General features: G+C 43.4%; 1 protein-coding gene across 5 annotated transcripts in view; it reads left to right on the top strand.

Annotated features, from left to right (window-relative positions):
- vps8 (VPS8 subunit of CORVET complex) overlaps window positions 1-14013 on the top strand; it is a 734009-nt gene that overhangs the window by 131856 nt on the left and 588140 nt on the right. For all 5 annotated transcript variants that reach the window (XM_041200655.1, XM_041200658.1, XM_041200657.1 and 2 more), the window contains 4 exons: window positions 1185-1274; window positions 6346-6397; window positions 10887-10929; window positions 13240-13312. In XM_041200655.1, the coding sequence (XP_041056589.1) occupies window positions 1185-1274; window positions 6346-6397; window positions 10887-10929; window positions 13240-13312 (258 nt within the window). The remainder of the gene's footprint in view (window positions 1-1184; window positions 1275-6345; window positions 6398-10886; window positions 10930-13239; window positions 13313-14013) is intronic.

Below are 14013 nucleotides of genomic sequence, written 5' to 3' on the forward strand. Positions count from 1 at the left end.
TTTTTTCAGATTACGAGATTAATTATTTTGACTGTTCTATGAACTCAACTTATTTGTCAGAGGTAGCCACTTGGGCAACATTTCACTGCCTGATCTTGTTTGGATTTTTACAAATGTTGCTTGGATTCAAAAATAATGCCCTGTCATACACTGCGCTGAGCAAATCAAGGAGTGAGTACAGTATTGTCAGAATCTTTTAGATAAAATGTTTAACCGAGGCCCTGGCTGCCTGATCAGGTGATATGATAGTTCTAGTGGCACTGTTTAAAGATCAGTGAGGGTTAGAATCATAGAATGGATGCAGCATAAAAACAGATGACTTAATCATTAACTTATTTTCTGCTTGCTAGACTACTGTACATAAATTGCCTACTGCCTTTGCTGAGATGTGACTGCAGTTCGAAAATAATCTTTTGGCTATAATCATTTTGGGTTATATATAGATGCCAATTTTGAACGTTGACTAATAATTCTGATCTCTGCTGCATCATTGGGAATAATATTATTTGGGAATCAAGCCGTCTCCCTCATTCAAAGTCAAGAGGAAATTCCAGACCATGTTCACATACATTCCAGGCCATGTTCACGTACCAATTGTGAGTTGAATTCAGAGTGCTTTGGTACAGATACACTCAAGCCCCAGTTGCATTGATGTCCTGATCATGTAATGGAAGCCCATTTGTAATAGATTACGAGGCTCCTGTTTGCTTTACGCAGCATGCCATTCATCTACAAAATCCTTGTAATTAATAATCACAAGTGACTGGAAATGGTCACAACCTGAGCAGTTAAGTAACTAGCTAGTTTTTAACCATCCACCTGCTGGTTTCCACCAGGTGGGTAGATTTAAAATTGCCTCCTAAGTACTGAGAGAAATGGGAAATATAGGGCTTGTGAATCATGCTGTTTATATGCAGCATTGTGTTAGTAATTTTTTGATTAGATGAAAATTGTGAATGGAGTTCCGAAAGAATTAATATTGAATCCAAACAAAAGTTTAAAACTTTGAAATGATATATAGGTTTGCTATTCTTTTATGAACGTTTTCTCTTCTGTCCTCCAACATGGTAAATGTGCTTTTCTGAGTTTGAGTTTTAATGTTGGAAGGTTACCATGAAGTCACTTCTGCAGCGATGCTTTTGGATCATGTGTCCAAGTATAGTTTCTGTCTGCCTGTGTTGTAGGTGGTCCACATGTGCTGGGAACACTGTCTATATGATGCCATGATCTACGTGTACAACAGAGGAATGAATGATTACATCACTCCGATGGAGGTAAGAAACTAGAACTGTATCAGTGAGATGCAAAACATCCAGTCATTCTGAACTTGCGTCGATAAACCGGGGTATGTTTAGAAAGTGACATTACTTGTTCTGTGTTGTGCTGTACTTTATGTGCAATCAGAATGCCACAGTAATATCAGTCAGTTGTGCTGCCGTCTCATTTCTGGGCACTGGTCCCGTACAGCAGTATCATGAAACATGAAGTGAAGACATTAATATCCTCTTGACCTCAGTTTAAGCGATACGGCTGCATTTTCTTTGTGGTCAAAATATTGAGGGCAAGACTTAACCAATTAGTGCAAAAGACAAGGCTGAATCATTTGCAACAACCTTCAGCCAGAGGAGCTGAGTGGATGATTCATCCCACCTCCTCCTGAGGTCCTGAGCATCACAGATGCCAGCCTTCAGCCAACCAAGACTCTGAATCCCCTCCCCTTGCCACATTTGAGCTGGAAAAGCTCAGAATGCAGCTCGAATTTAAGGAGAGGGAACGAGAGAGAGGAAGGGAGACTCAGAAGTGGGGAAAGGAGAGGCAAAGAGAGGCTCAGAAGAAAGAAAGAGAGAAAGGGAACAGAAAAGGGAAAGAGAATACCAGCTCCAAAAATTGGAAATGGAGCTAGCAGCTCAAAGGGAAAGCAAGATCAGTTAGCTGGAAGCCAAGAGGGAAAATCTCTCAGCACTCTTCCTATCCCCCTACCCCAGAACTACTCTGAGGCCCTCAAGTATGCTAGATTCATTCCCAAATTTGAAGAGAGTGACATGGAGTCTTTTTTTTGTTGCCACTTTTGAGAAAGTAGCAGGACAGCCAAAATGGCTATTTGATATCTGGACATTTTGAATTGAAGGGCAGCTGTCAGGGAGCGCCCAAGAGGTTTACTCCATGCTGCCTCCTGATGTGTCCCTGAATTATGAGCAGACCAAGGTTGCCATCCTACATGTTAGTCCTGGAGGCACATCACCAGCAACTCCGGAACGCTCGTAAGAAGCCAACACAAACCTACATTGAGTTCGAACCACTGAAGCAAGTTGTGTTTGACTGATGGGTAAGGTCCTTAAGTGTCCCATGAACCTATAAGGGATTGCGCGAGTTGATATTTTTGGAGGAACTCAAAAATCGCTTACCCTCTGACCTGTGTACGTACTTGGAAGAGCAGAGAATCCTTACAGCCAGGGATGCAGCAGTCACAGCAGACAGCTATAATCTCAGCCACAGGCAGACCCTTTCCAAACCGTTCCCATGAGCATTGGAAAGATAAGCAGGGCGACCTGGATAGGAGAGTACCCCACTCAGAAAAGAAAACACAAAGGAGGGTGCTGGGAGTGCTCCTGCCGCCCGAAAGGGGAACACACAGAAACTGATGTGTTGCCATTCTAAGAAAATAGGCCATTCCAGATTTAAATGCTGGAGATTGCGAGGAAGGCCTGTAGGTCTAATAGGGCCCTACATGAGTAGTCCCCTGATGGATGCACCAGTGGGTAATGCAGCTGAGCAGGCAGAGACTCTCACTGCAGAAACTTACCCCTCGGAGAGCACAGCACTATTTATGTACGAGCCAGTCAAACTCCCAGAGAGCCTCACGAGTTTTATCCTTTCGGAAACGGTGTCCCCATACCCATCCCAAAATGTGAGCAAGTCTGTGGTACTGCTCCGGGACATGGGGGCCACTCAGTCCTTAATGTTTGACGGAAACCTAAACTTACACCCCTGCCCCGCACCCCAAGTCCACCCTGAAAGCCAAAGCCCTGATCAGTGGAATGGGAGGAGGACCTGTGTTTGGGTCCCCCCCCCACCTCCATAGGGTTCACCTAGCTAGTGTGACCTTGTTTCAGGCCCTGTCACGGGAGGAATTGTCCCCGAACTACCAGTAGCAGGAATCGATTTCCTCCTTGGAAACGATTTGGCTGCCAGAAAAGTGTTAGCCCGCAGAGGAAAAGAAGCCAATGTCAGCCAGCAGCAATCTGCAGGAGTGCAGAAGGATGGGGAATGCTTAGAGACCCAAAAGGGTGAAATAAAATCCATAACCATTGAGCGAGAGCTGCTTAAATGTAACAAGGCCAAAGCCAGGCCAGTAGGGTTCAAAGAGGCCCAGGAAGGGCCAGTGGAATGTAAAACAGACTTACAGAATATCCCAGAATTAAACAGGGACCAGAGAAGTCCCAGACAAGGAAAGAGATAGTGAGAGAGATGCCCCATGTAGCCGAAGAGCCTGAAAGAAGGAGAAGTTATTAAACCAGGAAAGGAAAAGCTTAAGGAGTTGCTGGAAATACGGCTGGCTGGAACCTTCTTTTCAAATTTATGTAGGGACCAAGGAGCCCCCGAGACAAACAAGCAGGTAGGGAATGAGATGCCTCAACCAGTTGAAAATCCACAGGGAGGTACAGCGAGAGCTGACTGTCTACCAGAGGGCATTGGTGTTCCAAAAGACATGGAGCCTACTACCCAACTGACCAGCAGAGAGATTCCAACCATATTGGATCCCATACTCACCTGCCTTGATGCAGAATCAGGAGGCAACCTGACAGAGCTGCCCACTGCATCTAAGATGACCCATACCAGCCCACCAGGCTGCAGCACTGTAGCCCCACCTGGTATGGATGTAGGAGAGACCCCTTCCAGAAGGCAGCCTTCCTATCATCCGGGGCCCGAATGTGTTGCCCAGGTTCAGAAGAACATTCCCTGCCTGTTGCAGTGCCAACCCCCAGCACCTAGCAACAGTAACTGGAACCCTGCATTTGTGCTCGTGCCCAGGCACTGAACGGACTCCCTGAAAGAGGCCAAGTCCTATAAAAAAAACCCCACTGTCATTACAATCAGCTGGACCACAGCACTTGGGTTGGGACAACTGAACCCACAGGTTACCAAGGGAGACAGGGAAGAGCTAAGCTGAACAAGGGCCACTCAGCCCTATGATCAAAAGACTTGGCACTCAAAGTGAGATCCCAGTATTCTCTTGTGGATAGCCCCAAACAGCTTGACCATTACTCACCCACTGAGTGCTAACCACCATGTAAAACTCCCAAACCCTTCAGAAGATAATCAGTTTTTGGAGAGGCCCACAGTTACCAAAGACCATGGCTTTGCTTATGCCTGATCCCCAACAGAGGAGGCGTCAGAACTCTAACCCCGAATACACTTGCCCCTACAGGCAGATTTTCAACCCTCCCAGGACATCTGAACATTCCACAGCTCAGGAAAGAACAATGTCCTTGCTAATGCACTAACCCAGGATTAAACCTTAAAAAGTGCAGCAGGGAACTGCCATTGCCCCTGCTTGCTGTATGTTGACTTTGCAGTGTGAATAAGAGAATGAATGCATGCTTGGTTACTTCCTGTTTGTCTCTCATAAGGGCCACACAAAAAGAATGAAATAAAATTCATTCCAAACCCCCCCCCCGACCAAAACCCCGTCACTGTGAGTTTGGGAGGTCTGCGATGGACTAAGTCCTCACACTGTACATTTTTAAAAAAAATACAAATCTATGGTGGGAGAGGCGGGGGGGGTGAGGGGGGCAGTCAGGTGACCTAGGCCTCTGGCTTGTTGAATCAGTTAATATTGCCTTGCTGAGCTGAATCAGGCAGTCTGCTGGCAGGCCACATGGTAGAGCTCTGTCCAAGTTGGATACCTGACCCCATCTACACTGCTTCTGTTGGAAATTTTGTGTCATCACCTACAAGGTTGATTCATCTTTGTGTGCCTACCTCATCTTGTGAAGTCAACACCACCATAGAAGTGAATTATCCAGCATCGGTTTTAAGCCCTCAGACCTCCATGAAGGAATACCTCATTGGACTTTGATCCTGGGCTCTGGAACCCCCGTGAACCACTAACTGTAAATCTTTCTTTTTCTCTACCCCTCTCTTTACTGTCTGTGTATGGGGGCAATGTTGTGAACGCTCCTTCCCATGTTTTGAGTGCGTACAAATAAACAAACCATTTGAGTTCATCATATCTCGAGTTTGCTGTGGAGTTATTAAAAGAAACTTGTGGATTGCACAAAAACCGAGGGGGTGGCGAGCACTGTGGGTGTACCTACAGCAAACGGACCGCAGCGATTCAAAAAGTCAGCTCACCGCCACCTTCTCAAGGGCAACTAGGGATGGGCAGTAAAAGCTGGGCCCAGCCAGTGATATCTGCATCCTGTGAAAGAATAAAAAAAACTCGATGTTTTGAGAGCTCTTGTATCTGCAATAGAAGTATAACTTTAAGGACTTTACATAAAATGATAGAAAGCCCAAGGAAAGGTAATATAGCTTTAAAAAAGTTATTAGTGCCTTAAATCAGGAATGATTCCCAGCTTGGAAGGATAAAAGGCAGGTAAATCGTTCAGTTATATGGAGGAGAGGAAGAAAATGAAAATGAGAAGCTGGACACTGGCAAGTCACTGCTGCTGCTGTCATGATCATCACTGCACTTAAGAAATGCTATTGTTGTGGCTGAATAAACCTCACTCTTTTTACACTCTGAGTGTAAAATATCTAATTTGCCACTGAGTCTGCTTTAACTTGTTACCGTATATCCACAAAGAATATCTGCTGAGTGCTTATGGGTTCCTACATCCTGCTACTTTTTTGATGATTAGCTGACTATGGATGGGACTGATCTTAATAAAATTGAAAACAAAAACACCTGGAGAAACTCAGCAGGTCTGGCAGCATCTGCGGGGAGGAGCGCAGTTAACGTTCAACAGAAGGGTCATTCGGACTCGAAGCGTTAACTGTGCTCCTATCCACAGATGCTACCCGACCTGCTGAGTTTCTCCCGGTATTTTTGTTTTTGTTTTCGATTTCCAGCATCGGCAGTTTTTTGCTTTAATAAAATTGAAATAGGTTTGTTACCAGTCTTAATGGTACCTGGAGGTATTATTTTTATTTTTCCAACCCTTGTGTTAATTTGTTTAGTAATCTCTGGTGCTCTGGAATGTTCTTTGCTGTGAAGTATGCAAGACAGTCATTCATTAAGTAACCAGTTTATACCTGAATAACATTTTCTGCTCGACAGTGTTGATCTCAGTGAAACCTCACGGTTTCAATTAATACATTTGCTTCTCTCAATACTTTCAGAAATTGTTCCAGGTTATTGGTCCTCCTCTCCGAGCTGGCAAATCCCTCTCAGGTATAAGCTTATTGCTTTTCACAAACCACTTTACTTTAGCAGTTGAATGCGAAAGGACAGAATCATCTGTTTTATTTGGCTAAGTTTATTGTGCAGTGAATGTTGAATCATGCACCAATTGTTCATGTACAGCAGGTTCCTGTTTCTATAGCATTCTGTGTTCTGTTGCATGGGACTGACTGGATTGCTGCACAGAGAGCTGACATGGACTCAATGGGCCAAATGGCCTCCTCCTGTGCTGTAAATGATTCTGACTCTGTATTACCAAATGCAATGTATATCTCCTCAGTTTGTGTTTGAGGTTTGGCTTTCTCGAAAGGAATTTTCCTGCCTTTTCTATACCTTTATCCCTGCATAAACTTACTTTCGGGCTTCTGTCAATACTACTCTGAAATGAGTCAGTAGGAGCTCCATATTGAATTCCACTGTCCCTCCAGGTTGTACTGCTAAGATCCTAGCACTCTAATGGATAGTACATTTTGACCTTCTTACCTTTGTTAGACCATAAGATGTAGGAGCAGAAGTCAGCCGTCCGGCCCATCGAGTCTGCTCTGCCGTTCAATGAGATCATGGCTGATCTGATAATCCTCAACTCCACTTTCCTGCCTTTTCCCCATAACCCTTGATTCCCTTCCTGATTAAAAATCTGTTTATCTCCTCCTTGAATATACTTAACAACCCAGCCTCTACAGCCCTCTGCGGTAAAGAATTCCACAGATTGACTACCCTCTGAGAGAAGACATTCCTCCTCATCTCTGTTTTAAATGGGCACTGAGATTATGCCCTCTGGTCCTAGACTCTCTCAAAAGGAGAAACAACCTCCCAGCATCTACCCCGTCAAGTCCCCTAAGAATCTTATATGTTTCAATAAGGTCGCCTCTCATTCCTTCTCATATCTTTCCTTAGATAAGGGGGCCAAAACTGTTCAAAGTATTCTCGGTGTGGTCTAACTAGTGCCTTGACTGGGTCACCGTGTATTCCTTCCCTCTCTCATATTGTGCTTTTTTTTCCCTCATGTTTCTAGTGTCACTTACCCACTCTTCTTACTGGGTTATATTTAATTTGTATTTTTCCCCCATAGCAATCCATTGTCTCTTATGACATGTGCAGTTGTAGTCACTAAATTCTAAATTGTCAGAGAATACCAGAATTCCAAACCTTGTCATTTTCCCTATATACCTGATATTCTTCTTGATGCACTCTAATCTTTTTAATTCAAAATTGCTGACTCACCCCATCTAATTTTGTTTAAACACTAAACTCCTATTTTATTTTGTTTCTGTTGCTTAGTTCAAATTATTGGGCACTTATGTTTTTTAAATTAGAGAAAGCAACTTTGAATTGCCAGGTATGTACAGAAGCAGTTAGATTTTTTCAACGTTCTGTATTGAGCATCAACTTTGATCATGCACAATTCATTTTACTGTGCTTAGAAGAACATAGTATAATTTGAACTGCTGGAAATTAATCACAATTTGAACATTTACATCTGGAGATATTGGCAATGTTTGATGCATCAAGACAAGTCTTTAATTCCAACCTTTATGATCTGACTTTGGTTTTATTTAAGACATGCCCTGCTGTTGGTCTTTAACCTTTCTGAAGGTAAAACTGACTGATGTAGGATCGATTATTTACTGCTGGTTTTTGGAGTCTTGTGTACTTTAAGACAAACAAAAATTCCTCCTCTTAAAATGCTAATTTTTTAATGCTCCAGGTGAAGCAGCGATTTACTTGTACTTCTTTCTATTTAGTCTAGTGTGTTCACTATTCACAATACGGTCTCCTCTACATCGGGGAGGCCAGACACAGGCTGGATGGCTGCTTTGCGGAACACCTCCACTCAGCCCACAAGCATGACCCCGACCTTCTGACCACTTGTCATTTCAGTTCACCATCTTGTTCTCATGCTCACATTTCTGTCCTTGGCCTGCTACAATGTTCCAGTGTAGCCCAGTGCAAGCTGGAGGAGCAGCACCTAAGCTTCTGATTAGGCACATTAAAGCCTTCTGGATTCAACAACTTCAGACCATGATCTTTGTCCTCCATTTTGAATTTTGTCGCCAAGTGCTGGTCTGTATCTTGTTTTAGCTTGCAGACTGAGCTGATCTTTATTTTGCTATTAGCACCTACTCTGGACCTATGCTTTGTTTCTTTACTACAGCCATTGCCACTCCCTTTGCCTTTTGTTCCATGGCATCTTTGGGGTTGGGGGGACTGGTGTTGGTGGGTGTAGGTTAAAGGCCAAGTCTATCTCTGACCTTCCCTTTTGTTCCACCTGACCCTCTTTCCCCGCCCCCTCCCACTCCACCCCTTTATCAACAACATAAATCTCATCACATTTCTTACTCTCTTCAGTTCCAAAGCCTTAAAACATTGTCTGTTTCTCGCTCCACAAATACTACCAGACCTGGTGAGTTTTTCCTGCATTTTGTTTTTATTCCATCTTTTAGAATTCACCTTTATAAGGGTTTGTGACTGCGTCACCGTAGAATCCACACTTGTTTTCTAATTGGCTGTCCATGGACCAAGTCACTGAATGTATTTAAGAAGGAAACAGATAGATTTTTTGACTATAAAGGCGTCAAGAAGTGTGGGGAGAGAGGGGGAGTACGGCATTGAGATAGAGGATCAGCCATGATTATATTGAATGGTGGAACAGGCTCGAAGGGCTGAATGACCTATTCCTGTTCCTATTTTCTATGTTTCTAGGTTATTGCTGCAAAAGAGACATGTATAAGCTTTTTGTCTGTACTGCCAAACAACTTTTTGTTTCCGTGTTAATCACATTTCCATACAGAAAGCAGCCATGCCTGATATACTGCCCCCGGACCTCAGTCTGGTAATGACACCCTCCGAGTATCCTGTCCTAACCTCCAAATGCAGCGACAGTAAATGATCAATGAGCCTTGAGTTCATGTCGTATTGTAATAAATGTGACAGATCAAGACGATGACGACTTGTCTATTTCTTGCACATTTTACTGCTACAACACCCCTGCAGCCAGTCAGTCAGTGACCATCTCCCAGGATCCACCTTCCATGCCCTGAAGTACCCCTGAACAGCCCCAGTAGATTCTTATGGGAAAGACTTTGTCATCATTCAGACTTTGCATAGCATTCATTTTAATGGATCAAACTTGCATTTACGCATTGCCCTGTTTTAACTCTTTACTGACAAGATGAGCTGTGTTTTGAATAGCAGTTGCATCCTTCTACATCACTAAATTAGTTTGATAAACTTACTTATTTCTAGTTCACACATACTAAGCATGCTCTCTCCATTCTCAACTCTTTCCTCTTCTCGAGCGCTAGCTTTTGTTTCCACCAAGCGGTCATTTTGTATACATTAAACCCAGGTAATGCTCCCAATGTACTATTTACGCAAACCTGGGACCCAGGATTTTGCATCTGCCGGTATATAGGTCTTTATTTTAATTTCCGATTTCAACATTAAAGCAAAAAACAAAGTTGTGAGCAACATTTAGTGTGGAATTTTGTATGGCGTTTTTTTTTAATTGTTGCTGTTTGTTATTTCACTTTTGAAAACCTTCCTTAAACCTTAAAGTCTAGACCATTCCTTAGAATGTGACTCCAAACACTCTTGTGAACAAGCATAGACTCATCGAATAGTACAGCATAGTACAGGAAGAGATCATTTCGGTCATCGAGTTTTACTGGCTCTTTTGCAGAGCAATCCAGTTGGACTCTCTGCCATTTACTGTTCCCTTATCCCTGCAATTGTATTTATCCAATTCCCTTTTTAAGGCTATTATTGAATCTGCACCCACCCCCACAATTGGACAGCACATTCCAAATCCCAATGTCCAGGAAACCAAGGGACCATCCCTGCTCTTCAAATGGTGCCATGGGATCTATTATCCCTGTCTGAGAGGTTTTAGCATCCCAGTGGAAAGAAGGCAGTGGATCTCTACGCACCCTAAAGTCAGCAATTATCATCGAACCTGGCTGAATGTCAAATTCACTGTACGAAAAGACAGCACTGACAATTTGCAGTGCTGATATTAACATTTTCACAACAAAATTGAGCTCTGATGTGATGCATTTAGTACTCAATTTGTGCCGTATCCTCCTCCCACCCAGTTGCTTTTTTTGGGCTGCGCTGTCAGTTCAGTCATTGAACAGTCATAGTTGGGGGGCTATGAAATGCTGTTTCCTTGATTTGCCTGGGCATCATGTGCCGTCTGTGGCCAAGAGGGCAGATCAAAGACCCGGTCCTGCATGGCATGCCTGATCTTTGCTTGGACACTCGGTGTTGGCACAAGTGATGCAAAGTTCAATAAGTGGGAGATTATTGGCAAACAACACATTTGGCCAGCCTGGTATACCATGCTCCATTTGATTAAGTGTAAAGCCCATTCCTAATATCCTACCACTAAACTTAAAACAGCAAAACACCCGAGTTGACAAAATGTATGTTTAGAATGGGTCTCTTTTGTATGCATTACATTATGTTTTGTTGTTTACAGATGAACAAGTGGTCATGGGTAATAAATTACTGGTATATATAAGGTAAGCTCTGTTTTATACATTGGATCTTTCAGGGATTAGCACAGAATAAGGCTGTCCAATTTCAAACTTGAGTACCTTTCTTGTCATTGCCCATAACTTCCAAGCTCCCTAGCAGGTGAAGGGGGGTGGAGGGAGTCCCCAAAGATGCACTGCGGAATCCCTCTGGCAAGTTCCTAGAAGTGCACACTTCCTCTGGACAGTTTTCCAGCAGTGGGAACCATCCAAGAATACAACTTAAATCGCAAACAGGGTTATACCAATAGTTCCCCAGAAAAGGTTAGAAAAATTAAAGCCTGTACAATAGTTACTTAGAAGTTAGAAAAGACCCAGACTGATCCCACAGGACTGTCCCATATCCCTGACCTCAGCTGGACTTCCCCCATCTCCCCCCCCCAACCTTGGACCATCCCCCATCTCCCCCCCCCCCCCAACCTTGGACCATCCCGTCCGACCTCGAGACCCCCCCTCGACCTCAGAGTCCTTCACCCCCCCCACCGACCTTGGACCTCTGACCTCAGAACCCTGGCACAGACCTTGCTGCCCTCCCCACCCCCCCCAAACCTCCAGACTCTTTCTCCTCCCCCCCCCACCCCTCTCCGTCCCCAACCCCAGACACGTACATCCCCCCTCCCCTGCCAGGAGTCTTTTGCTGCAGACCCCCAGCAGCTCCAGCAAATGGAAGTGGCAGCACAATTTTCAAGACCAGTTAAGTGTGCATTTATTTCCTCTAATTTCTGCAGGCCAGCACTTTCCGACCCTAGTCAAAGGTTTCGGCCCAGTGTATGTATCCTTGTCCAGGTATTGAAAAGCAAAGCTTCACAGTATCTCCCTGGTTCTGGTGGTAGCTATGGTGGCAGTGTGATTGTTTTCACTGTCTATGGACTGGAGAGTAGGGTCCGAGATCTTGGCCTAGGAAATAATTTGTGACAGGTTCTTAGTTTATTAGTTTTTTTTTCCCTGCACTGATTTAGTACCACCAGAAGTCTCAAGGCAGTAAAAGAAACTTTATGTTATATTATATTCCGTATCTTTGGAAATCCTGAGACTTTGAGATCCATAGTAATGAATTCCATTCTGGTTGTATATTAATCTCTGAAGTTGTGTTCTTTCATTCATAAAGATGTTTTTGTTTAATCATTGGTTTCCATAATCTTAATGTGATGGCTGCCTCTGTGACCTCAATCATTTAAAATTATATCTTAATTATAGCTGAGTAATGTGTTAAAAATTGAATAACAATAAAAATATTCAGATGTATTTAATTTAGAGGAGTAATCTGAGTATATAGTATCACAGCTTCTTCAGCTGGTTCAGTGAAATAATTGGGAAAGCAGTTGGTGCAAAGAACTATTTTGAGCTCTCTTGAGCAAATTGAGTTTGCAGGAAGAAACGTGTAAAAGTAAATGCAGTGATCCTGAACTCTTAGTAAGGCACCGTGCTTGTTAAGAGGTTGCAGATCAATCACTTATGAGTCTATTCTTCAAGTGGGTCTACCACTCTCTTGGCTGCTCTCCCATCAGGTAAGGCTGCCGATTAGAAGCACACAAACATTGAAGTTACCTTGAAGCTTTTATGAGTCTGGTGTTTTGTTAATATGAAATAATTTCTGGAGTTGTCGCCATTAACTAGTGATATATAATTGCTATATGTTAAAATAAGTCTCAATAAGCCTCTCCTTGGGTCTGAACTCTGGTTGAGTATATTTCTGGACACCATGCCTTCAGATCCTCGTGCTCCTGCCGTTCACTGGCTGACGTCTTCCCATGCCAATTGGAAAATGGACACGTTCTCCATCACCCAACAGGCTGATTCCTGAATTCCAGTCAAACAGCCATTTTTCCTATCTTGAATATTCTTCTTCCCATCGTGTCCACGGACAGTCTATACACGGCCCAGCCAGAACTGGACACATTTTTGAGCCTTGTTGTTGAATTCGGCAAGATCTGCAACAGTGCAGGGTTGAATATTAATACATGGAAATAAAATGGATAAAAATATTATTTTCAATGCTGCTTTTCTCCAGGGACTCTCGCTGTGAGATGTAATATTCAACTCCTTGAAAATCCAGGCTAACAGACAGAACAGGAAATGATAGTAATGACTGACTTCGAGAGCTAATTATGTTTCATTGATTTTGCTGGTGTATGTACAGCTACTGGCTTTTATGAATCTGTTCTTTTAATATGAAGAAATATGCGAAGTTGATGCCATTAACTAGTGATATATAATTACTGTACATTAAAAGAAGTCTCAAAATGCCTCATAAACAGTACAAACCCAAGAGTGATTGGTTTTACTTTCCTTTTTCAGCTGCTGCCTGGCTGGACGAGCGTACCCTCTAGGTAATATTCCAGAGGACCTTGTCCCACTGGTGAAACATCAGGTGAGTAAATTTTGCAGCTAGATGTCGTTGTCATATATTAGCAGGGTTACCCTGCAGTCTAGATCATGTAGGCAGACTTCAAATCATTTCAGGCACTAGTTCTTCAATATTGTCATCGCTTAGCCCCGAGTTTTTCACCAACACCCCCACCCCTTCATTTATTTCTCTATCTTTTACCTAGCTTTCATAACCTCTGCTCCCTGGCCTCACTGATGCTCTAGTGGATAATTTCAGAAAGTGCTTCTTCCCTCTCTTTTTTTCTTCCTGTCTGCTTCCGCCTGAGGATGTGCCTACCCTGCACTCAGCACCTCCATGTAATGGTATGGCTGAGACTGGGAACTCAAATTTGATAGAACTCTCCAGGCACTTTGTCCTGGATGTGAACTTGTACAAATGAACTGACCTCACTGTGTTATGAAATGTCATGTATTTCAATAAGTTATTGGTACTCCAGAAGTGCATCATGGCACGCTGGGTGTCCGGGACTACTTTACAGGCGTGGGCAGCCAATGAAGATCTGGTTTTCCAGCCATTGAAAGCCTGTTCCTGGGATTATAAGTAAGTGGTATTGAGATGGGCACTGGCCACCAGCTCCATGTGGGCAAAGAGTGGATGTGCCCAATTTACTACAAAAATTAAAAGTAGCTTCCCCCTCAATGCCAATTGCAATAAAAATGCTAGTGGCCACATCATGGATCACA

Source organism: Carcharodon carcharias, chromosome 12 (assembly GCF_017639515.1).
Source record: "Carcharodon carcharias isolate sCarCar2 chromosome 12, sCarCar2.pri, whole genome shotgun sequence".
NCBI lineage: Eukaryota > Metazoa > Chordata > Chondrichthyes > Lamniformes > Lamnidae > Carcharodon > Carcharodon carcharias.